The sequence below is a fragment of the Mobula birostris genome, chromosome 8 (assembly GCF_030028105.1).
Source record: "Mobula birostris isolate sMobBir1 chromosome 8, sMobBir1.hap1, whole genome shotgun sequence".
Taxonomy (NCBI): domain Eukaryota; kingdom Metazoa; phylum Chordata; class Chondrichthyes; order Myliobatiformes; family Myliobatidae; genus Mobula; species Mobula birostris.
Window position 1 is genome coordinate 101044624 of NC_092377.1, and position 27035 is coordinate 101071658.

At 39.7% G+C, this 27035-nt stretch overlaps 1 protein-coding gene across 1 annotated transcript in view; it reads right to left on the reverse strand.

Moving 5' to 3' along the window:
• Positions 1 to 3276: 3276 nt before the first annotated feature.
• Positions 3277 to 27035, reverse strand: part of ppm1g (protein phosphatase, Mg2+/Mn2+ dependent, 1G) — a 51268-nt gene continuing 27509 nt past the window's right edge. The window contains exons 5-10 of the mRNA XM_072265808.1: positions 26116 to 26621; positions 20985 to 21134; positions 19720 to 19954; positions 15709 to 15838; positions 11847 to 11949; positions 3277 to 4353 (exon numbers count right to left, since the gene is read on the reverse strand). Of these exons, the coding sequence (XP_072121909.1) occupies positions 4171 to 4353; positions 11847 to 11949; positions 15709 to 15838; positions 19720 to 19954; positions 20985 to 21134; positions 26116 to 26621 (1307 nt within the window). The 3' untranslated portion in view covers positions 3277 to 4170. The remainder of the gene's footprint in view (positions 4354 to 11846; positions 11950 to 15708; positions 15839 to 19719; positions 19955 to 20984; positions 21135 to 26115; positions 26622 to 27035) is intronic.

Below are 27035 nucleotides of genomic sequence, written 5' to 3' on the forward strand. Positions count from 1 at the left end.
ATAAAAGTTCACAACTCTGACAACAGTTAGACAGAAATAATTGGGCTAAGGCTTCACATCAGATGTTTGTTAATAGGAAAGAATTGTCATTTATATAGCACCTTATATTGCCAGTCAGTCAGGCTTTGGTTATTGAAATATAGAGAACTGCAACAGCCAATCGTTCACAATAAAGGTCCAACAGAACCAAAAGGAGATGATTGGGGCTAGACACTGCTGAGATTAAAGCTTCCCCCAGAAAACCCTCCAATGTTTCAAGTAACACATTAGGAAGGCAGACAGATGCAAGCAACACTGAAATATGCCCTGACCCAAGTGTCAACCATGTGGCTGGAGCGGGGCCTCAACCCTCAACCTACTGATTTGGAGACAGGAGGGTTTCCAAGGGTTTAATGCAAGCTATTCAGCTCAATAAACAGAATCTATGCAGATACATTTCCTAAAAGCACTAAAAAAAAAAAAAAAAATCAATGATCATCAGTCAGAGTGCTTTACTTGGACGAAACAGAATATATTTGCATGAAAACTGGCACTTGAAAGAGACTGCTGCAATATTACCATTAATAGTGGATTCTGGTTGATCTGGGCCATCAGATAATCAAGCCTGTGTTTATATGGGACAACTCAAAGAACAGAAACGAGTCAGGAAAATTGCTGGGATTCCCTTAATTTATTTGCGGCACTGTTGCTTAATTGGGGCAGGAGACGGTTAGTCACATACACGTGGGTGGCCATTAGACACTACATTGGCTTAATGCAAACAATTGTGTATATTTGTGCTATCTATCCATTTGGGTCAACAGATGCCGATCCAAAATACATTGATTTTTGATAACTTGGTTTTTTTTTTTAAAAGTTAATTTTTTTTAAAAAAACAGAGACCCTTGCCAAGATGCCACAAAAAGATTTGACTCTAGCTGAAAAAAAATTACCTTACTGGACCAAATTAAAAGCCATCTGCCTAACACCACTCATCATCAGATGGTAAAGATAACTGACTGCCAAAATCTATAATTGCAAGCTTGATACATCAGCAAGATAAACTGTGAGAAGCATACAAGGGACAACACAGAATATCCAAAAATAAAAGCATGAAGTTAAGGATCCAGATGTTGAAGAGGCCCTCAACCAGTGGTTGTGTGTTGAAACAAAAACAAGTCAGAGGAGCTAGCTAAGAAGCTGGGTCATGAAGATTTTAAAGCAACAGATGGTTTGTTGTTTAGTGGAAAGGTAGGCACATTAGATTCAAGATAGCAGATGGCAAAAACGGTAATGCTGATGCTACAAGTGCAGAAACATGAAAATCTGCAAAATTCCCCAACTTGATTTAAAAATTTTGTACAGATGATATCTACAATGCCAATTTTAAAAAAAGGCTTATTTTTATTTTGCCATACTAGACTGATCCCTTTGCTACAAACACACATTACCAGGTTCAAAGGAAGCAATGGATCACTTAACTGTTGTGTTGTTCAAGTATGTCAGGAACTGAAAAAAGAAATTGATGTTAAACCTCGATACTTTAGGGGCTAAAAATGGATAATTTACAATTGAATACTATGCTAATAGGAATGCATGGGTGACTTTGAAATTTTAAAAAATAGCTGGCGAGTTGAAATAAAATGTACAGCGGAAATCAAGCAAAATTGTTGATAATTGTGCAATACACCCTAATGTAGAATGAGAATCGTCAATGCTTCCACTGGAATTTTTGTCTTCCAGTACAATATCCTTGGTGCAGCCAATGAATATGGAAATCAAAAAAATTTAAATATGTTTTATCACAGAAAGTTAAGACATTCTTTAAGCAATTGAAAAAAAATCTGACATCTTCAACAGGCAAAGTAGTGAGTGCAAGGGTTAACCTTTTACAGGCAGTACAGTTCGTCAGTGATAGTTCAAAAGAAGTAAACAGCAATTCAGAACTGTTTTGCTCACTACAGTTTCAAAAAGCATTCAGGCTTAGATATGCTGGAAACAGCTTGGAATGAAATTGAATCAATTTCACTACTTCAACAAGTTGGGAACTCTGGAGAATTTGAAGGCATCAACATTCATCTTGAATGTTACAATGAAAATGAAGATTTGGGGGATGCAATTGTTGAAAGCAGTGCATCAAAGTACAAAGGCAGGGAATATGAAGAAGAGGAAAATGTTAAGGACAACACCACTGAACCTGAGCTGGTGACTGCACAGAATGTCATGAAATTTATGTTGTTAGATTATGACATTACTTCATGCAGGAAAGCTATGAAGGCAGTCCATTAACTGCACTAGGTGTCTGCATGATTTTGTTCATTTATAGTTAAAGGAACACGCCAGCATACACCTGATGAATTCTTCCGTCAGTAACCATTATGAACTAATACAGTTTTATCATACTGTAATAATATTGATAGTGTTACAATTTGTTCTGTGTTTCATTTAAACACATTTGTTACCCAATTAAATGGTAGTTCGGCTTTTTTTAAAATATGTATCTTTTGAACTATTTTCAAGAAACTTCAGATAATTGGGGTAGCCACTTAATTGGGCAGAAACGTACCGGGTCCTGATGCATCCCATTAACTGGAATCCACAGTGTATGCTAATACCAGCTTTTCTATTTAAAAAAGGGGTGTGTTAACTAAATCAATTTGATATGATGGATGGCTTATTCAATGGTACATGACACCTAATGGTCCAGAAAAGAAAAAAAATTGTCAGGAATGGTCATGATGAATAGCCACATCAATCTACCCCTCTGCCATCACAGAAGCAAACCAAAAAAAATGTAGATGGTGGAAGTACGAGCTGGAAACAGAATGCTGTAGTTGTTAAAAAAAAACAACACACACACATGGGAATCATCTGTAGAATGATAAACATAAAAGTTCCAGGTTAAAGATCCTTTAGGAGCCAGCCCAAAATGCTGGCTGTTTTTCCTTCTCCATTGCGCTGCCCGACTTGCTGAACATGTCCTTTTGCTTCTCGTCCTAACCAAACATCAATATCAAGGTGAAGCAAGGATGCACATCCAGGATTCTTAATTGAGAAAAAAAATTAGCCCTTACCTTTGTGATTTTAAAAACAAGGTGAATATTTGATTGAAAATGGATCTCAAAGCAACAAGGAGAATCAATCCTGCATTAACAATGCAATCAGTATTTAAATTGATTAACTGTGGACCAAATTATCTGGAAACTAAACAGCAATGCTGATTATCAAGGTTCTCAGATAACAGTACTGATCGTATAATAGAGCAAATGCAACTGAAAAAAACAGCCTTTAAAAAAATTAAAAATTCTGTTTTCTTTTAATATATAAAACTGGTTGAAAGTTCCTTTCAGGTATAGTATCTGTGTTGCTTCAGATCATACCAATGACTTCATACCTTTCAGAAGTCGATGATGCTTTTGACATTAAATGAGTAGAAGCAGTTTAACAAAGGAAGTGAAAGTAAGCTGAAACCATTTTCAGATCTAACACTGCCTTTACGATTACAATTTCATACACTGTCAAAATACTAATGTTCTCCTGATCTTTTAAAAATTGAAATATTGAAAAATTCTAAAGATATTTTTCTCCACATCATCCTCCCCATTCTCATCTCCAACACAAAAGACGAATTGGCAGCACAAAACATCAACTATGCATTGTTTCCCCACTTTCAAGCATTGACAGACAGCATTTCAAAGAACTGTTGACTTAGAAATAAACTCAAAATTTAACCATCTCACCCCCTTTCTTATTTTTAAAAAAATGAGTCTTCATTTCAGACATTTGCATTGAAAAATCATTCAGTATGACTTCTGAAGCATTTAGTATTTTTGTGGAGTGAATTGATGCATTTCTTGTATCAAAAATTCCATGAAAAAGGAGTGGATCCCATTTATTCTCAAACTTTCACACCTCCCCAAACCCACAATGAAAAACTCAAACATTCACTTGTTTTTGTCTCTGACAGGGTGTGAGTAACAATGTAGGACCCCTGGACTGACTGCTGCTTAAGGGCATGTGCTTCAGACACACAGTAATCTAGGGTGGCAAACTAAGGCTACATTGTACAATACTGCAGATTTATTTTATACAATTTTCAGCAATTGCTTGCTATATTTTTTTTAAAAAAGATATCAAGTTCTTTAATTACACAATGATGCTGGGTCTCGGTTGATTCCCAATCCCTTCAAGTTATTCACTTTTTGCCTTTTTCCCATTTTCTTTCTCATCGTCTGTCAAGTCACAGCGTTTCCGCTTGCCGCAGTCAACCTGGCTTTTCACAGGCCGCGGTTTAAAAGTGATGATAATACAAGTCATGTTGTCACATCCAGTTCCATCTCCAGACGTGTCGGGTGCCAAACAGTGATCCAGCAGCTACAAATACAGAAAGTGAAAGAGTACTAGAGGACTTGAAGAAACACCGAAGCTTAATGCAAGGATTTGCTGCAGACAATGGAAAAACAAACTTTAGAAGGCTCCTATGGCTTCCACTGTGAACTTTGCTAATTTAGATTCTCGTTCCTGGCCCATATCCACACATGAACTGCATACCAAGACAGTGAAAATTGCTTTGAGTTATCAAATAATGTAGGTCAATGATAGAAAATGACATGAAGTATAGAATTCCAATTACCCATTTAGATCACTGTATAACAATGCTAGTCAAATTTTGCTTTCCATAGTGTTAGCATAAATAGCACGATTAACATCAGTCCCACTGACTGTATTTTTCACTGCTCTTGTTTTGTCCTAAGGATATTTTCTAGTAGTTCATCACCAAACTTCATCCAAACCTGGAAGATGAATTATTTAAATAAACAAGAGACAGCAGAGGATTGTAGACTCAGCCAACTCCATCAGGGGCACAACCCTCCCCACCATCAAGGACATCTTCAAAAGGCCATGACTCAGGAAGGCAGAAAGAGCTCACCTTTCAGAGTTGTCCCCTTCTCTTAATACCATCAGGGAGGAGGGTACAAGGGGCTGAAGATCCAAGTAATTTATGTCTTGGCACTGCAGTGCTTTCACAAAACAAGTTTGCCATCATACAAGTCAGTGATAATAAATCTAATCGATTTCTATGGTACAAATTCCCAAGCCACAGTATATAGAAAATATGCAAAGTCAGGCAAATATAGCTGAGTATTTATTAGTGGCAAGCACAGTTGGAGTAGAAGAGGACAGGAAGGAGAGGTTAACAAGCAGGGTTATCAAATGCACAAAAAAAAAAGATAATAAATGCTGTGATAAAAAGCCTTGTCAACTCACACCATTCATTAACACAAAGGAATTCTATTTCCTTAATATACGATTAGAGTGTAGACCCAACCTAGAGCTATAATTACAAAAGCACACGCTAAGTTAATTTATGAGCTTTTACAAAGGGCTTTGTTCTAAATTTGTTTGAGGTACCAGCATTAAATAACCCTCAACTGTACAGAAATAGTTGTACTGGTTAATATTCTGGGCTATACTGTACACTGCATGTTAATTGGTATCCATAATATTACTGAAGTGCACATGATGTCATGATGTCTTAAAGTATTTTAAAGAGTTAAACTTAAAAGTTAAAAGTCTGTCCCAAGCTCATCAGGCTGGTGCTTATGCTGGTTTCCGTGGCATGAAGCAACTGAGAGTACGAGACTCCCCACCCCCGGAAAGGACGCCAGTCTATCGCGAGGTTAACCCCCAGCATTTTACCGGTACCCATTTTTAGCTGGGTGGACTGAAGCAGTGTGTAATTAAGTGCCTTGCTCAACACGCTACCTCAGCTGAGGCTCGAACTCACGATCTTCAGATCGCTAGTCCAACGCCTTAACCACTTAACCACACGCCACATAAGAGTTAAACTAACCACCTTCAAAAGATGTTCACAAAAATGATTCCTAGATTGAACGGCTTGTCATATGAAGAGCACTTGATGACTCTGGGCCTGCATTCACTGGAATTCAGAAGAATGATGAGTGACTTAATTGAAACCTATTTTATTCCCAAATCCTTTTTTGATACAATTGATTCCAAACTTTCCTCATATATGGCAGAACAAAACTCCCAGATTAAGTAAAAAATATTTACAGAAGTCCAAGAAAGATGGTGGTTTAGCACTGCCTAACCTAAGGTTTTATTATTGGGCAATTAGTGTTCGATATTTAATATTTTGGACACAAGATTGGAATATAATTCCAAGCCCACATTGGGTAAACCTTGAAGGCTACTCTGTACAAGGGTTCTCTTTTGCTTCCATTTTAGGAACTTCATTTCCTTTTGTGCCATCTAAATTGAATAAACAAATGGTTAATCCAATAGCTATAAACATACATTGCAAATATGGTTTCAATTTCGTAAATTTTTTTGGTTTGAACAAATTTATATTATCAAGCCCTATTGTATCTAATTTTTTGGTTCAACCCTCGGTTATGGACCAAGCCTTTTTGATGTGGAAAATGAAAGGTGCAACATGTTTTCGTGACTTATTTCTGGATAACTGTTTCATGTCTTTTGAACAGTTATCTAAGAAATTTGATTTGCCCAAATCCCATATTTTTTTTTAGATATTTACAAATAAGAAATTTTTAAAAATACTATGTTGCCTACCTTTCCGACCTCATACCCTACTGATATTATCGATAGAATTTTAGGTTTAAATCCTCTTCAGAAGGGATTAATAGCATCTATGAAACAATTATGAAATTACAGCCAGCTATCTCTGATTAAAAATGAAAATTAAAAATGAATGGGAAAGGGAACTTCAACTTTGTCTACCTATAGAGAAATGGGATAAAATTTTTCAATTAGTCAGTACTTCCTCTATATGTGCTAAGCATACATTAATAAAGTAGTGCATAGAGCCCACATGTCTAAAGATAAATTAGCCCATTTTTATTGCCGTATAAACCCTATTTGTGACAGATGTCACTCTGAGGTGGCTTCCTTAACTCCTATGTTTTGGTCCTGTCCTCTTTTGGAAAAATATTGGAAAGATATTTTTGATATTATCTCAACAGTTCTGCGTTTTGATTTACAACCCCATCCAATTACGCTCTTTATTCTTTGGAGCGTAGAAGGTTGAGAGGGGACTTGATAGAAGTATTTAAAATTATGAGGGGGATTGATAGAGTTGACATGGATCGGCTTTTTCCATTGAGAGTGGGGGAGATTCAAACAAGAGGACATGAGTTGAGAGTTAAAGGGCAAAAGTTTAGGGGTAACATGAGGGGGAACTTCTTTACTTAGAGAGCAGTGGCTGTGTGGAACGAGCTTCCAGCGGAAGTGGTTGAGGCAGGTTCGATGTTGTCGTTTAAAGTTAAATTGGATAGATATATGGACAGGAAGGGAATGGAGAGTTATGGACTGAGTGCAGGTCAGTGGGACTAGGTGAGAGTAGGAGTTCGCCACGGACTAGAAGGGCTGAGATGGCCTGTTTCCGTGCTGTAATTGTTATATGGTTATATGTTAAATGGTTATTACAGCAATTTTTGGATTGCCAATGGTAGAACATAGATCTTTACCTTCATCAGCCTGTCGGATGATCGCATTTGTTACTTTAATGGCCAGAAGATCTATTTTACTGAACTGGAAGGAGACCAGTCCTCCTACTACATTCCAATGGTTTTCCCAAACTATATTATGTTTAAATTTAGAAAAAAATTAGAAGTGCTATTTTTGATCCTTCAGTTAAACTTGAAGAGACTTGGAAACTACTTATTCAACACTTTCATATAATGTAATTTGACCGTTCCGAATCCTTCGCATTAATTTAAAATATATAAATAGAGGAGTGAAGTTGATGACATTGTTGAACCTGTTTGATTTAAAATATTGGTCTAGCCTTGTTTTGTTCCATTTGCTTTTTTTGAGTTTAGTATTTAGTTTTTTTTGGGGGGTTTTTCTTTGTATTTTTTCTATGATTAATTACATAGTGAGTTTGGAAGTCTATTATACCAGTGTTATCTGAAATTTTTTCTGTATATGTTTATTAACAATAAGATTATTCCATTCTGTTTGTATCAACATTGTTATTTTGTTTATAATCTTGGAAAAGTTAATAAAAAGAAAGAAAAGAAACCTATTAAATGTTGAAAGGCCTTGATAGAGTGGCTATGGAGAGGATGTTTCCTATGATGGAAGAACCTACGACTAAAGGACACAACCACAGAATAGAGGGATGTCCTTTTAGAACAGAAGTGAGGAGGAATTTCTTTAGCCAGAGAGTGGTGAACGTGTGGAATTCATTGTTACAGGCGGCTGCTTTACACATATTTAATGGCAGAGGTTGATATGATTCTTGATTATTCAAGACATGAAGGGATGGGGGCTGAGGGGGAAAATGGATCAGCCATAATGAAATGATGAAGCAGACTCAATGGATCAAATGGCTTAATTCTGCACCTATATCTTATGGTCCTGTGCTCTATTACTTAATATATTGATTAGTTTACAGAATGGAGAATTTTTAACATTAAGGCCACTGTTGGTTATGTTCATGCCCAAGTATAGGCAACATTAGGCAAGCAGAACCGTATTTCCAGTAGAACAATTTGGCCATTTTCTCAGTTTATTTCAACATCAGGTGATACAAAACTTGTCCTTTTCAAGATGTAAATAAATGAGTCTGCAAAAGAGCTAAATACCATGTTTAATTTTAATTTCTTTAAATATATCGCGCAAAACAGACTACCTTTTTTGTTGCATGTCCAGAGCTTTTCAAAATCAGAATATTCTTTAACTGCAAGAACAGGGAGGAATCTATACATGGAGATGAATGCATTAACCTCTGCAGAAAATCAATTTATGGACATAGATGCTGTCCCTCCTTTACTGATCGTTAAACTATATGACTTGCTGGGTCATTGCAAAGGGGAGTTAATAGTCACTCACATTGTGGGATTGGATTATACAGAGGGTAACAAGGGAATTAATTCTGTAAAAAAAAAACTGAATGAAGCAGTTCAATTTTTATAGGAATATGGTAGCTATTTGGTAAAGATTCACAATCCTAATCATTCCATCCAGATTTATTTAATTACTTGAATTTTAATTCCCATTTGTGGTGGGATTGGAACTTGTCTCTCTGGATATCAGTTTGCTAAGTTCACAGTTTACCAATACACCCGTGAAACCAACAAGAAAGTTAAATTTCCAGAAAAAACACAATTGCTTTCCCCATCTGCTGCTGTGGGACCATAGCAATGAAGGATCCGCATTTCAGTATTTTTTCATTCTGGTTACCCTGTCGCCCCTTCTCTTCTCCTCACCTGCCTATCACTTCCTTCTGGGTCCTCTCCTCCTTCCCTTTCTCCCTATGGTCCACTCTCCTCTCCTATTGGATTCCCACTTCAACCCCTTACCTCTTCCACCTTTCACCTCCCAGCTTCTTTCTTCACATCCCTTCCCCCTCACCTGGACTCACCCATCACCTCCCAAAGTCTTTCTTCACATCCTCTCCCCTCACCTGAACTCACTTATCACCTGCCAGCTTGAACTCCTTCCCCTCTACCCACCTTCTCATTCTGGCTTCGGCTGCTTTCCTTTCCACTCATGATGAGGGGTCTTGGGCCAAAACATTCCCCTGCCTGCCTGCCTTACTGAGTTTCTCCAATTGCTCAAGATTTCCAACATGAGCAAAATCTCTTGTGTCACAGAGTACATGAGCCAGACCGATCCCTATATCTGTAATCCCATGGCCAAATATGCATTCAGTCCACCACCCCCAAAAAAAGTGGATCACATTACTTTGAGTTGTCTTTCCATTTAACCACTGTGCTGCAGGAGAAGGTGATTTGTGGCAAACTCAATTACTGAATTAGTAACCTCATTTGCCACAAAAAAAACTGAATTAATACCAGGCTTGGAAAGGTACTCTTAATGACAATCATTGTTGAGCAACATTGGGCTGGAGATAAGCATCTTTTAACATGGCACTTACCCTCCACTTAAATCCTCCAGCACAAAATGGCAAATTACCATAAACTCCGATCCACTGGCAATAATTACCCCACACTGCTCACTTCCATCTCCCACCCAAGATCCACAAACCTGATTGTCCGGGTAGACCCACTGGCTCTGCCTGCTCCTGTCCCACTGAACTCATGTCCTCATACCTCAACTCTATTTTATCTCCCTTGATTCGGTTTCTTCCCACCTACACTTCTCATGCTTTTGATCTCCTCAGTAACTTTCAATTCCCTGGCCCTGACCATCTCATTTTCACCATGGATGTCCAGTCCCTATACACTTCCATTCCTCAACAAGGCCTTAAAGCTCTCTGCTTCTTTCTAAATAAAAGAACCAGTTCCCTTCCACCACCATCCTCCTCCATCTGGCAGAAATAACCCTCATCCTCAACACATTCTCCAGACTCAAGGGATAGCCACTGGCACCTGCATGGCCCCAGCTATACTTGCCTTTTCGTTGGCTATGTAGAACAATCCATGTTCCAAGTCTTGTCTGGTAATTCTCTCCAACTCTTCACTACATTGACAACTGCATTGATGCTGTTTTATGCACCTATGCTGAGCTTGCAAATTTCATGAACTTTGCCTCCAACTTCCACCCTGCCCTTAAGTTCACTGGACCCTCTCCTTTCTCGATCTCTTTGCCTCCATCTCTGGAGACAAAGTGATGATTGACATCTTTTATAAACCTGTCGATTCCCACGGTTATCTTGACTATATCTCTTCCCACCTAGTCTCCTGTAAAAATGCGATTTCCTTTTCTCCATTCCTTCGCCACCGCCAGATCTGTTCTGAGGATGAGGCTTTCTTTTCCAGGACATCAGAGATGTCCTCCCTCAAAGAACAAGGCTTCCCTTCCTCCACCATTGATGCTGCCCTCACCCGCACCTCCTTCATTTCTTAGACATCCGCACTTCCCCATCTTCTCGCTGCCCTAACAGTGAGAATTCCTCTTTTCCTCACCTACCACCCCATGAGCCTCCACATCCAGCTCATCATTCTCCACAAGTTCTATCATCTCCAAAAGGATCCTGCCACTAAACACATCTTTACTCCCTCCCCGACGCCTCATGGGAATCACTCCCTCCATGATTCCCTCGTCCATTCATCCCTCCCCATTAATCTTCCCCCATTTATCCCTGCAAGTGGCCAAAGTTCTACGCCTGCCCATTCACCTCCTCCCTCCCCTCCATTCAGGGCCCCAAACAGTTGTTCCAGGTGCAGAAACACTACACCTGCAAGTTTGCTAGGCTCATCAGTTGTATCCAGTGCTCTGAATGTGGTTTCCTCAACACTGAGATCTGTCATATAATGCAGGAACCACTTCATTGAGTACTTCCATTCCAAAGGAAGAATTTCCCAGTGACCAAACATTTTTATTCCAATTCCCATTCCTGTTCCAACATGTCAGTCCATGACTTCCTCTCTTATCACAGAGACTACCCTCAGGGTGGAGAAGAAACACCTTATATTTCATTTGTATAGCTTCCAACCTAATGGCATGGATTTCCATTTTGCCTTCTGGTTTAAAAAAAAACTCCTCTCTCCCCCCTCTTCTTCTATTCCCCACTCTGACCTCCTCCCTCCTCTCACCTGTCTATCACCTCCACCTGGGGCTCCTTCTTCCCTTTCTCCCACGATCCACTCTTCTTCTCCTGTTAGATTCCTTCCTCTGCATCCCTTTACCTTTCCCACCCTCCTGGCCTCACCTGAAACCTTTCCCTCTTCCCTCCCCCGACCTTTTTTATTCTGACGTCTTCCCCTTTCCTTTTCAGTCCTGAAGAAGGGTCTCGGCTTAAACACTGACTGTTTATTCATTTCCATAGATACTGCCTGATCTGCTGCAATCCTCCGGTGTTTTGTGTACATTTCATAAATCCTTCCCGAATAAAGTGTGGGAGATGCGGCCCCTACCTCTTCAGATATGGAAGATAGCATCCTCAAGTCTCCATTCTCATCTCGCTTGTTGATGCGTTCACTGATGAAATCCACAACCTCTTGACTGCTCATTACATTCCTGAAAGGCAAAGCAAATTACTGGAATTGCACAATCCACTTCCAGGTTAGGAATAAAACTATTCAGCTCTTTTAGCACGTCTATCAACTCCCAGAATCTCTCAGACCAAGTCAGTGCTGAAAAGATTAAAATTAGGAACTGGAGATTAACGCTGTTGGAATCAGGCAAGGAACTGAATTTTTTTTTTGGAAAATTCAAGTTTAAGTATTCCAATCATCAAGTTTGTTAAAACTGATGTAGCAGAAAAGAACAAAAGGTCTCTTTAACTCTTTCTTGTTCATATCGATTATACCGAGATCAGCAAGCAGATCTACATGTGATTCAACAAGGTCTAAAACCTAGAGGAAAAGAGAAGATAATAATTTAATTATTCAGATTTAACAATGTGTGGAGATTTTCTTCAGACTGTTGTGCTATGCACAACTTTCACACAGCAATATCATCTTTCATATAATGATATGCAGTGTTTATCACTCCAATGAAAGGTCACAAACTAAAAATATCAACTCTTTCACAGTCAACAGGTGCCTGATCCCAATTTGCCATGCTTAGTAATGAAACAGAAAATAGTGGCAATACTTCAACTTCCTTTCATGGTTGAAGTAAGCCAAACAGAACATCAGAAGCAAAAATGGATCTCTCAGCCCTGCCTCCCTGCTCTGCAGTTCAGGCATTTCCTCCACCTTGCTGCCCAATCAAGACACCTACCGATCTCACTCATGAACATATTTGAAGGCAATGCATCCAGTTCTTAAAGAGGTAGATCTAACAGAAATCTTAAATGGCTGGCACTTATCCCCTTGTCTAGACCTACGTTTTTAGAACTCACTTTTATTCCTCTTTCGTAAGTTCTGAGACAAGTCCACAGTGGGACCCATAGACTTTGCAAGGTGTCAGTCAATGGGGTCAGCAGGATAGTTGTTTAGGAGGAGGTGGTGTGCTTTTTCTGCCATACTGCATTGGACTTGTGGCAATCCCAATATTCTTTCAGTGATTGCAGACATGGAAATCCCAGCAGTCAGCCTTGATGTTACTTATTTTTTAATCCCTCCCAAGGAGATTTTGGTAACATCCTTGAATATTTTCTTCTGCCCATCTGGAATCTATTGCCATAAAGAACTCAGAATAGAATCTGGTGTCAGGCATGCAAACCACATATCCTGCCCAATGAAGATGACTGAATGTAGCTTAGATCTCACTGCTGGAGATGTTGGCTTGGGAGAAAATGCTGACAGTATTCATTTATTGATCGACTAAGATACAGCGTGAAACAGCAACACCTGATTTATCCTTAGCCTCATGATGGGACAAATTACATAACCAATTACGATACTCACCAGTACAACTTTGGACCATGGGATGAAAGCAGAGCACCTAGAGAAAATCTACGCATTCCACAAAGAGGAACATACAGATGTCTTACAAGTGACATCGAAATTGAACTTCAACCTTCAACTGTAATATTGTCACACTAACCACTACACTATGATGGCACCCTAAACATTGTTCCCTCTAATTTGTCATGACCAGTGTGCACAAAAATCTTGTGCTGTGTGACTTTTGCCCAGCGATAACAACATGTGCACACTGAATAATTTCTTCAATTAAAAACAGTATAAGTAAGCCAGTTCTAAAATCTGCAGACAAATCATTGCAAATTCCACATTTTCAACACCATCCGCATCAAAAACCGGAAGAGGAAGTGTGATTGTGTACGATTATGAAATATACTTAACATGCCAACGAACCTTTTGTGCGCAGTTTAATTTCTTTTGTGTGCACACGCACACCTGAGAGGAAACAATGACCCCAATGTTTGTTTATTCTGGAGGATTTTGGAGTACTCTGTGGAAGCAATGTAGTCCTCCTCCTGAGGAAATGCTTGAAGTATCATAATGAATTGCCTTGAAACAGTTAAACTGCTCTGCAGACTGATTAAATTGAACTAAATCTTACATTTAGACCTTGTATCAGACAGGTGAGCACAATGGCTCATGGCAATACCTCCCTTCAAGTTACTGGAGCTATCAGACATCTTCCAAGTGAAAGAACACAAGAGTGTCTACAATAACCATATCCTGTTAATCTGCAGTTACTTCCATTATTTTGGTTCCAAAGTGACAGTAATAACAAGAATATTGTTAGGGAAAATAATCACTGGAGTTCTCAAGAACCCACATTTTTCACTTGAGAAGAGAAGCTTGATATCTGGATTTCCCAGAAGAACCAGGAACTAATCAACCTCACACAAGGACTGAAAGCTCTTACAGAAAATGCATGACCCAAGCAACATATAGTGGGTGGAAAGAATACAAATCTAGAAACATGCTAGATATAGTGGGTGGAAAGAATACAAATCTAGAAACATGATAGAGGGAGAAGATGGCGGCTTGACGCAGCTCGCAGCAGCCACTCCGGTGAATGATACCTGTTATTTGTCAAGTAGGGTGCTGTGCACAACCCTGACTTGATGGAGACAGACGTGAGAGCACGGAGGAACATCTGGTGAAACTCCTGAAATGCCTGTTTCCCCTCCGCTGCTACTGTGTGATCCAGAATCTCCGAAGGGGAAGGCCTCGAGTCCTCAGCTTTGCTTGTTGCTCGGCAGCCGGGGCAGGGCTGAAGTGCTCGGCAGCGATGGTGCTCAGTGTCGGAGGCTCGAAGTCCGCTGCGGTCAGGTACTCCCAATGCATCAGCAAGTTTGTGGCGCTTGGAGGCGCAGGGAGAGATTCTCCCTTCTACCGTCTGCGTGATATGATGGGGTTATCAGGACTTGAGACTTTTTTTTTACCGTGCCCATGGTCTGCTCTTTATCAAATTACGGTATTGCTTTGCACTGTTGTAACTATGTTATAATTATGTGGTTTTGTCAGTTTTAGTCTTGGTTTGTCCTGTGTTTTCTGTGATATCATTCTGAAGGAACATTTGTATCATTTTTTAATGCATGTATTTCTAAATGATAATAAACGAGGACTGAGTGTCCTCATAATCGAATCTAATAACCATGTCACTCACAGATTCTTCAACATTGTGAATATCATTTGCTGTCCAAGGACTATTAATTTTCTAGGACAAAATTATAAATCTAAGAAATTTGGTTGAAGGGAGGTGCTGAATAAAATTGAAATTTCAATTTATTCATTGTTTCTGACCATCATCTACACCCAAAAGTCTGTCTGCTGCAACAGGAGGCTGAGGGAATTCGTATGGAATAAAAATCTAGAAGAGTAGTCAAGTTGGGGCTAACAAGATAAAACTTTAGTTTTTAATATGTTAAGTGAGGGGATCAAGCATAGGATACAGTAAATGTGGGCTGACCAAGGCACGAAAAGGACTGAAGAACAATCTTGAAGGACGTATTCCACACAAATGACATTTTTATTCATATTAAAAGTGTTGATAATGGTATGGGTATATTTTTGGCAGTGGATGGAGATGCAACAAGAAAACTCTGATGGACAAAGATGGCCAAAAGCAATTGAAGAAAGTTGAAATGATAAACATTGCAAGACCCAGTCTCCAATGGTTAATAACTCTTTAAATAAAATCCCACTTTGTTCATAATCAGGAAGATGTGGATTCCAAAATAAGGTCAATGACATTCCAGTCATACAGCCTTTTAAGAAACTAGAACTGCTAGACTTGGGTAGAAACTCAATTTTATTTAAATTACAGGAATCCCCCATTTGAAATGGGAGGATTAAAAGGTACAAAGACAGGATGTGATTGAAATATTAAAAAATACAAATTAATACTTGCCATATTCCATCACAGGCAATCACCATGAAGTCATGGTCATCATTTAACGTCAGTGACTTGAGATCAGGCAGTGCTGAAATCATCTGCTCTTCTGGAGGGAGATTCTTATTCCTCTTGTAAAAGTGATCACCTGTAACAATAGTTGTAAGTAACCAAACGCACCATTTTGATGTGATGATTGCACATTGGATACCAGTTTTTTTTTTATAAAAACTGCCTTGATTTTGGAGTTCTGATCCAAATATAATCTGTTTTAACAAATTCTGGACCTTTACCATAACCTCTGTACTGCTCTGGAAAGTAATCTGTATGCTAATCAGAAAGCAATATTTCAGGCAGAAAATACATGCACAAGCTTGAAACGACAGCATCAGATAGATTAGTCATATAACTTTGGAATTAATCCTTAACCTTGCACCTCCCTTCCAAACACTGGCAGGAAGTGTCAGGAAAAAGATACCAAGGAATACTCCTCAAAGAATGTTTGCCTAAGAGCTGATAAACCTGGTGCCACTTCATTTGACACTTGCGAGCTGCCCCCAGCATAACTGAGATTGTATTGGCCTTCGACGCATAACAATGCACTTCAGCCTGTTTCGAGGTACACGTGACAAATAAAACAAGTCTTTATAAGCAGGAGTTATACATTTAATACATTACATCAATCCCCACAGAAGAGAATTCAAACTGAGTTTTTCTTGAATTGATCACACTGCTTCTGACCAATGCTTATAAGTTTAACAAAATCTGTAGCCATCTCATGGATTAAATTGTGATAAACTGGAACCAAGTCTTGCTGGGATTCATAAAAATTGCTGGTGAACATAGCATCTATAGGAAGAGGTACAGTTGACGTTTTGGGCCGAGACCCTTTGTCAGGACTAACTGAAAGAAGAGATCATAAGAGATTTGAAAGTGGGAGGAGGCTTTCAAATCTCTTTCTATCCTTCCCACTTCCAAATCTCTTACGATCTCTTCTTTCAGTTAGTCCTGACGAAGGGTCTCGGCCTGAAACATCGACTGTACCTCTTCCAATAGATGCTGCCTGGCCTGCTGCGTTCACCAGCAATTTTTATGTGTGTTGCTTGAAATTCTTGCATCTGCAGATTTCCTCATGTTTGCTGGGATTCATCAAGGTTACACCTGCCCAAACTAGTTTTTCATGAGAAGTATGTTGTTTGCCCTTAGGCCTGGACTGAATTGAGCCCACATCCCAGAAGCTGTCATGCCTGAACACAGATGTTACTATTTTTTGGTAAACAAGTTCAGACAAGCTTCCTCTACACTTTCTTAAAAACCAAGCCTCACAAACAGATTAAAAGGGCAAGCATTCAAGCAAAAGCAAGTTTCAACTCGAAGTTCTAGAATTAAAAGGAAATTTGGTACAAAGCTACACGTAGCTTCTCCATAACTTCCGCCATCTCCAACAGGATCCCATCACCAGGCACATTTTTCCCTCTCTCACCTCCCCCCGCCCACTTTCTGCAGGAATTGCTCTCTATACAATTCCCTTGTCTGTTCATCCCTTCCTACTGATCTCCTTCCTCACTCTTATCCTTGCAAGCAGAACAAGTGCTACACCTGACCCTACACCTCCTCCCTCACTACCAATCAGGGGTCTAAACAGCCCTTCCAGGTGAGGCAACACTTCACTGTCATCAGGGAGACCGCTTCACTGAGTATCTATACTCCATCCACCAGAAAAAAAAACAGGAACTCCCAGTGGCCACCCATTTTAATTCCACTTCCCATTCCGACATGTCAATCCATGGCTTCTTCTACTGTCGCAATGAGGCCACACTCAGATTGGAGGAGCAACACCTTATATTCCGTCTGGGTAGCCTCAAACCTGACGGCATGAACATCAATTTCCCGAACTTCTGGTAATGCCACCCCACTCTCACCATACCCCTTTCCCTTTTCCCTCCACCACCTTATTTCCTTGTCTGTCCTCTGGTGCTCCTCCTTTTCTGTCTTCCATAGCCTTCCGTACTCTTCTATCAGATTTCCCCTTCTCCAGCCCTGTAACACTTTCAGCAATCAGCTTCCCAGCTTTACTTCACCCCTCCCCCAGTTTCACCTATCACCTTGTTTCTTCATCCCCTCCCCCCACCTTCTAACTCGAACTCCATCTTTTTTTTCCTCCAGTCCTGATGAAGGTCATCAGCCTGAAAGATTGGCTGTTTCTCTTTTCCATAGGCGCTGTCTGGCCTGCATTGTGTGTGTATTGCTTGGATTTCCAGCATCTGCAGATTTTCTTTTGCTTGCAGTTTTCAAGTTAGACAGTTCATTTTAGATTGAACTGTTTTACTATTAACATTCAAAGCATCTTTCAATCTATCAATAATTCTTTGACAATTTCCCTTACTTGTAACATTCAACTAACGCTCTGCACATCCTTCGATACGTGGTACACTCAGTGGCCACTTGATCAGGCACACATGCTCATTAGTGCTAATATTTAATCAGCCAAACAGAGGTTCAGTTCCTCAGACCAAACATCAGAATAGGGAAGAAGTGTGATCTAAATGACTTTGACTGTGGATGTCGGTGCGGATCTCCTGGGATTTTCACGCACAGTGGACGTCTCAGACTCCTGATGTAGGATCTCCTGAGGTACAGCCTGAAACATCGACAGTTTATTCCTCTCCATTGATGCTGCCTGAGCCAATGGCATACCAAGTCCATCATCAAACAACAGTTACAATAATCCTGTTTTATTTACCTCACGTTCACATCAACTGCATCCCGATTCTAGCTATATTAGTGGCTGGTTAATCTACTAGCACATGTGGAAAGAAATTGGAACACTTGGAAAAGAAAATCACAATCATAGGGAGAACGTGCAAACCTCACATATACCGCACAAGGCTGCACTCACCTGAATACTGTACTAGCTCTGTGACTATGGGGACTTCTGGAAATTGTGGTCCATATTCTGTGTTATTTACTGTTTGCATTTGTTCTTTTTCCTCCCTGCACAGTGGTTGTTTGATAGTCCTTGTTGTGTGGGGATTTGGTGGATTCTATTGTGTTTCTTTGTTTTGTGGCTCACTGTAAGAAGATGAATTTCAAGAGAACCTCAACCATCAGGTTCCCGTCAATGAAATGTTCCCATAACCAATGGACTCACTTTCAATATACTGTTTTTTTCTTTTTGCATTTGCAGAGTTTGCTGCCTTCTGCATCCTGAACACCCTAATTGGATGGTCTTTCATTGATTCTGACATAGCAATTATTCGATAGATTTGTTGAGTACGCCCACAAGAAAATGAATCTCAGGGTTGTATATGGTGACACATGGGCATTTTGATAATAAAATTTACTTTAAACTTAAAATTTGTGCCTTACTGGCATCCCAACCTATTGTATATCACACACTATGACCCTCTCTATTTGTGCTACATCTCATTCCATTTAAATAATAGTTACCTCATTTCTTCTAGACTATAATCCATGAGCTAACTTGCTCTATCTCTAGCAGCACACAAAATGCTGGAGGAACTCAACAGGCCAGGCAACATCTATGGAAATTAATAAACAGTTGACGTTTTGAGCAAAGACCCTTCTTCAGGACTGGAAAGGAAGGGGGAAGATAGAGATGTTCTATGTCAATCCCTTCAAAGTCTGTTTTCAACACAACTTGCTAAACCTTCTTGTCAACAAATCTGCACTCAGCACTCACGGCTCTTCCATGTAAAACAACATGCATTTACCTCCCCAACCTCACCTGCAGTTCCTCCAAGTTCAAGTGAGGTGTTTTTTTTTTTTTTTTTTTTTTTTTTTTTTTTTTAAGGCAAACCTATCAGAAATTTCTCAGTAAGCTACAAGCTGTGGTGAGACTATTTTTTGATACTAAGGCAAATTATGGGACAAGAAACATAAAAGAAGTTGCAAACTAGCTTACAATCTAAAAGAGATCATGAAGACATTCAAGTTCAACAATTTTCATGATTTGATGTATAATGGGGGAGAGTAGCAGTGAACAAAAGTGAAATAAGCATGATTTACCTATGGCCCGAGAGAGATTTAACCCTCCATTTACTCTTCCATCCAAAGTAACTTTTCCACCAGCATTTTTAATCCTGGCCAGCTCCACTTCATCTTCTGGTTTGTGGTCATAGGACATATCAATAGCCTTGCCACACTCTGAAACAACACAGCGGGAATCACCAGCATTGGCTACGATCAGCTGCTTCCCACGGATCAGGGCCACAACAGCCGTTGTCCCACTGTCTGAGCCAGGCTGCAAGACAACAAACGCTATTAATGGACTCCAGGTTTCAGCTGTGGTGCTGGACAGATGTTTTTAAAATAAAGATGACTGCCATGTTCTGCCATGATCTTATGCAATACCCCTATTGTTAAACATCGATTTTCTGAAGAATGTACTCGAGAGATATTTCAATATTTTTAAATGTGACATAAAGCAACATTCATCTCATAATAGACTTCTAATAGCTTGTAACAGAAAATGTTCAATTTTAGTTCCACTGAAACTTTGGAAGAAAGACAAAAAATAAATAAATCAGGGATGTGTCCGAAGTTCCATTTTCCACTTTTTAAGGCAGTAATTTTCCTGAGGTGCCAAAAGTCCCTAAAAAGCCACATTAATTTTATAATTATAGCAGCAATCACTTGTACGGACTGACTTTAAGGTACTCTCCATTTCATGTTCTCAATATTCATTGATTGTTTATTTATTTGTTTTTCAAATGCTCCTTCAACAGGCAGAGTTAGATTTTTGCTAAGTGGTTGAAAGGGCACATGAGGGATTACAATCAGACCAGCCGTCAGTTTACTGAATGACACCTATTACCCCTCAACCATCAATCAGACCTTTAAAACCAGAGGGGGTAACTTAACTCACCCCAACACTGAATTGTTACCACAACCTATAGACTCACTTTCAAAGACCCTTCATCTCATATTCCTGATAATTATTGCTTATTATTTTCTTTTTTTCTGTTTGTATTTGCAGTGTCTTGTGCACAATGGCTGTCAGTCTTTGTTGTTGTAGTTTTTCAGTGATTCTATTGTTTCTCTTTGTATTTACTGTGCATGTCTGCAAGAAAATGAATCTCAGGGTAGAAGATGGTGACATATGTACTCTGATAATATTTACTTTGAATTTTGATGTACCATATACTCAAGAGGCTGAATAGAACACCTCTGCTTCTAATTTATACATTTGTATTCATTAGTATATTTTGGAAACTCATTTCAGTAAAAGTGACATCCTTAGCATAACACCGAAAACTCAAGACCATGCCTACCTCCTCTTTACCATCCATTCCAGGCAACACAACATCATCTTCCTCTTCCGCATCACTATCTTCTTGATCCTCTTCATCCTCCTCTTCCTCTTCGCCTCCTTCACTGCTGTATTCCTCCTCCTCCTCCTCCTCCTCCTCCTCACTGCAGTCCTGTCAATGAAAGATTTCAACATAGCACAAGTCACAGAGCAACTTGATGTTCTGGTGCCTTAATAGTAGAAAATAAACAACTCAGTTACTGTAATGGATTCTTAATCAGGGAAAATTCAATTCAATATGTTCGACATATTGTGATGCCACAGCTAGAGAATTCTGCAAGTTCCCAAAATAGTTTGCTGAGGACTACTTCAATTTCGCCATGTTGTGCTTAGGATAAAAGTTAATGCGCAGTTATCAAACATAACACTACCATTCAGGTCAGCATTAAATAACCCCCAGTTAAATGCAGCTGAACCAGTCCACTGGCCCTAAATAACAGAAAATGCAGCAAACACCATGTTAGGGAGCATCTGCGAAAGGAGAAACAGTTAACATTGCAGGCGAGAGACACTTCAACAGAACTGGATAAAAGATTCAGATTCAAATTTATTTATTACATGTACATCAAAAGAGTGAAATGCGATATTTGCGTTAACAACCAAACCACCGGAGGGTGAGCTGGTGGCAGCCCACAAGTGTCTCCACAAAATTTCAATGGCAATATAGCATGCCCACAATCTTAGCAGAATACAGAAAGAGCAGATGAGCAAAATTTGGAGAATTCCATATTAGTTCAGAAGGCTGTAACATGCCTAGACTGAAGGAAGATGGGTTGCCCCTCAAGTGGTATTGGGCATCAATGTAACAGAGACGACAAGCAAGGCAGGGCAAGAATGGAATGGCAGGCAACTGGAAGGTCAGGGTCATGCCTGCAGACTGAACACAGGCACACCGCAAAGGAATCACCCAAAGGTATCACAGTAGTGTAGTGGTTTGCACGACACTATTACAGCTCGAGGCTTTTTGGAGTTCAGAGTTCAACACCAGCGCTGTTCTGTAAGGAGTTTCTGTATGTCCTCCCCGTGAACTATGTGAGTTTTTTCAGGGTCCTCTTCTTTCCTCCCACAGTCCAAAGATGTACTGGGTAGGTTAACTGGTCATTGTAAATTGTTCCGTGATTAAGTTAGGGTTAAACCAGGACTGCTCATGCAGTGCAGCTCTAAGGGCCAAAAGGGTCTACTCTGCACTGTATAGACAAAAGAAAATTAAATTTCAAACAAAAAATTTGCAGACACTGTAAATCTGAGCAAAACACACAAAATACTGGAGGAGCTCAGAGGTCATCCAGCATTTTGTGTGTTACTAAAACTAAAACTGAGTGGTTTCTCCAATGTAGAGGCTTGGTAAGTGAGGGATCTATGAGTTGATAGCTTTTGTAGTGATTTACAATAGTAGTAACATTGTTGAGAGTATTTAACAAGGTATAACAATCTCAACACAGCTATAAAGCTCCAAGTCATCTTTTGCATTATAAATTGCACACTTTCCCTCAAGGCAAATCATTGAGAAAAATTAGCGTGATGGCCCTATTAAAGGCTGAGATCAGAGAAGTAGTGAGAAATGACCTTGGCTGAAAAAAAAAACTAAGATGCATTAATGTCTGAAGCACAACTAATAGCAAGGAAAGAAACTAGTTGAAATAATCCTTATAACCTCTAACAGTAGTTATACTATGGGATTATGAATAAATTAAGGTAAGTTTATTTGTCACATGTATATTGAAACACATAGCATTTATGTCAAATCAAATCAGCAGGGTTTGATTTAAGGGTAGCCCTAAGTGTCACCATCCCTCTGGCAGTATGCCTACAACTTATTAACCCTAACCATACATTTTTGGGTGTGTGAGGAAACGCAGAGCACCAAGAGGAAACCAATAAATTCATGGGGAGAACGTACACATTCCTTACAGACAGCAGCGGGAATCAAACCCCAATCAGTGAGTGCTATAAATTAAGAAATGATGGTGACCTGCAAAATATGTAGTGCAACAATTGAATAGCTTTAATCATCTGAAAGATTAACTAATCAAAATTGGCAAAGGCAACCTCAAGGATGCATTTGGTGGCTTTTCCAATACATCGTGGAGTCAACCGAAAATCAAGCTATTTTAAGTTTGCTAGCATGCAACAAAACTGGATTAATAATCTTGCATTTCGTGTGGGAAGTGATAAGAGCTTGAAAGAATGCAACTGTAAAGGAATTGTAACAGCTGACGAGAAAACAGGGAAAATAAGTGTAGTAGTAAGGTGGCAGACAAGTAGGGAGAATTATTTAAGGAAATTTTCTTTCTCTTTTGTCCCTTGCAATTGAGGACAACAGTTTTCTACTTTGGCTTCTGAAGTGGCTGATTAGATCAACACGGGAACTGCAGACTCTTCCATGGATAAGCCAGGTGGCCAAATGTGTATGTGGGAACTTCCAAGTGAGTCCACTTGGTCCATTGTTCATGCAGACACTTAGTGCAAGCCCAAAGCCGCTAAGACAGGATTCTTCTCCACTGAGCAGTCATGGGCTAATGGTTCCCAGGATTCAGCAGAGATGTTGCATTTCTTCCAGAAGGCCTGAAGCATAATCTTGAAACTTTTCTTGTCTGCTCAGTAATCCTTTCCAATGTCAGAAGGTACAATAATGATGTTTAAAAGATCTTTAGTTAGGTACATGAATAGGAAAGGTTTAGAGAGAAAGGGGATGAGCCCAGGTAAATGACTTGGTTAGTGCTGATGAGTTAGGTCAAATGGTCCATTTCCATTTTGGGTGCTGATGTGCAAACGATGTTACCAACCCAACATAGCCAACTGAATATATTTAGGCCTCAAAATTGGGGATGTTAGTCTGGGAAAGGACAAGGTTCTTTTATCCTCCAAAGGAATTTGTTGGATTTTGCATTGGCTGTATTTCTCCAGTACGCTGAGATGCCTTATGCCTCAGAGGCACATAGGAAGGCACAAATCACTACTGCTGCTGAATGACAAGTTCAGACCAAATCTGAAGTCTTGATCTTCAAACATACTTTCCTTCTATCAGCCAAAATGCCGAGTTGGCACATTCACAATTAAATTCACCATCTTCCAATCTCTTCTAGATGTGGCAAGTGGTCTAGATTTTCCAGGGTGTCCCTGGGAACCTTTGTCAGACGGCAGTGTGGTATACTGCAGGCAGGAATGACAGAAGCCTTTGTTTTGCAAGTGTTCACATACATCCTCTGGCACGTTTCAGAGAAGTACTAGAGGACGGAAGTTGGCTACTGAGCCTATCCCACCACACAACAGCTGCTTCAGGCCATCCCACTGCCACCACTGAACAAGGCCTGATCTGAACCCAAAAACAATTTCAGGACTAGACTCAAACACCTCAAGTCCCACACCACCAGCTTCAGGAACAGCTGCTTTCCTGCAACCATTCAGTTCCTGAAGCAACCCTAATCTCTAACTCAATATTACAATATTATAACCACTCTGCACTTTATTTTGTTCTAATTAAGTTCTTTCTTGTATAATTCATGTTTAATTTAGGTTTTTCTTGTGAGTGTTGTGTAAACAAGCCATGGTATTGATCAAAAGTCTTATAACAAAGCCTTCATCAGTGAAACAAAACTCGGCCATTGAGAAACAATGTTGAGGCAATCTTTTTGGTTGCAACACTCCAAGCTGGAGTGGAGTCAATCTTCAGAACGGATAGGAAGTTGTTCAACCTACAGTAACTCCAGAACAAAGATACCCATACTGCAATTGCCAATCTGCAGTATACAGACAAATGAAGAAAATATTTCACATCCTCCATTAAAGAATAAGGCCCAAGAAGTCTGATCAAACTTGACTAACAAAGGAAGTTAAGGATTGTTTCAAATTAGAAGAGAAAACAGATTATTGAGTGCTGATGACATGAAATTGCATCATTGCATTTAATGCCCCAGCCCAGACTTCCAGGAAATAGGTCAAGACTTCATACCTGGGACAAATTCAAACAGCAGCTATCTCAAGAAACTATCAATGCTGCCTCAATAACATCTTCCAAGTTCACTAGAAGGATAAGTGAACCAGCTCCTCAGTCTCTTTATCAATAGAGGCCTTAATCACAGTCAGTTTTATTGAGTAGGCCCCACTATTCACATAACCAATACAAACAGACACTAGATGGTGTTGATCAAGTGGACAGAGGACACTGACAAAGCTGTGCTCAAAGCTCCGAATCCCTACATTATTGAAAGAATACCACCTTTTGTACAATAAAGATAAAGTCCTGATCTCTCACCATTATGGCCCTTGTAGTTTAGCTGCACTGCAATTTCTTAGTGGTAATATAACACTAAGTCTGGATTCCGTTATTTCCCTTCTCTTTCCACTATCTCAATGTATGATATTTATAAACGGCATGAAAAATACTGTTTTTCACTATCTTATTACATGTAACTTTGGGGGGTGGAGAAGAATAGGTGATGGGAGGACATACACAGTAAATGGCAATGCCAATGAATGGTCATGAACAGGGGACCAAGGGTGTTCCAGACCATAGTTCCCTCAAAGTGGCAACATAGGTCAACAGGATGGTCAAGGTATATGGTATAGTTCCCATCACAGGTTGAGATATAGAATATGAAAGGCAGGACATTATGTCACAACTTTTTTAAACTCTTGAGTAGAGAGCACTCTCTGCAGTTCTATGGGAAAGATACGATTGTGCTAGACAGTGCGAAGCTGCTGGTTGGAATATATAAATGACTTGGATTAGTATGTAGGAAGTTTGAGATAGGTTGTGTTTTAGCATGAGGCCTACATCAGATCTAGCTGTTTTATTGCATTCTCAAGGTGCAAAAACAACTCACTTTTTCCTCCTTTCTTACACTCTTTACTGATCGGCTCTATAGATGAACACATCTCCTTATTAGATGCTCCTGTACCCAGTTTCAAATCCAAAGAGGAGATACAACTCATTTTAATACCCAAAGCCAGATACTGGGTGAGGCTAACTTTTATTCGAGAGCACAAGTTTTAATACTTCTAAGTATGCCACTAATATACAACTTCTATCTCTACCTCCAAGCTCCAATTCCCTCTCTTAAATTAGCACAAAATAAAGATGTAAAGGATACCTCTTCACTATCTTCTTCCTCTTCTGCTTCTTCAGATTCATCCTCACTGTCTTCAAAGAACATTGACTTGGCCACTCGCTGAGATTTATCAGAGGAGGAGCAGGATGGCCCCGCATCAGCTGTGGACGATGACACAACAGCCTCTTCAGAACACTTGTCAGCCTTGGCAAGTTGTTTATCTGAACTGGACCCAGTGCTGCTCCCATTCCCCAACTCAGCTTCCTCGCCCCCACAATCAGAACTGGAAGAGATTCCCGCTGCTGCTTCTGATTTCCCATTGTTGCTCTCTGTTTCATCTGTGTTGGTTTCACTGCTCTCGAGCTCGCCATTCATTTCCCTCTCAGTTTTGTTTTTATCCCCAACCTTGGACAGCGGTTTCTTGATAGCAGGTGAAGTTTTGCTTTTCACAGGTTTGGTACTGTTCTGGTTTTGTCCATATCGGGTGAGCAATTCTTCAATTGTCATTGTTGCCTCTTCATGCAAAAGTGCAGTCTCCTCATGATCAACTGAAGGATAAAAGTACTTCTTAGTTACAAACAAATAGACAATGTGTTAGCTGATTATTGAAGGTAGGGTGAATGCACTTATAATACTGGAGCACATAACTACACCTATCGACACGGCAAACAATAATACCATTTCATGGAAAGCAGGCATCATTTTAAGGCACTTGGAGGAAAGTACAGGGGGGACATCAAAAGTAGTTTTATTTTACACAAAAAAAGTGTGGGTGCGTCCAACACACAGCCAAGGGTAGTGGTAGAGGCATATTAGGGTCATTTAACTAATTCTTAGATTGGCTCAAGGCTGATAGAAAAATGGAGGACAATGTAGGAAAGAAGGGCTAGATTAATCTTGGAGCAGGTTAAAAGGTCAACACATGACGGGATGAAGAACATTACAGGTCCTATGTTCAATGA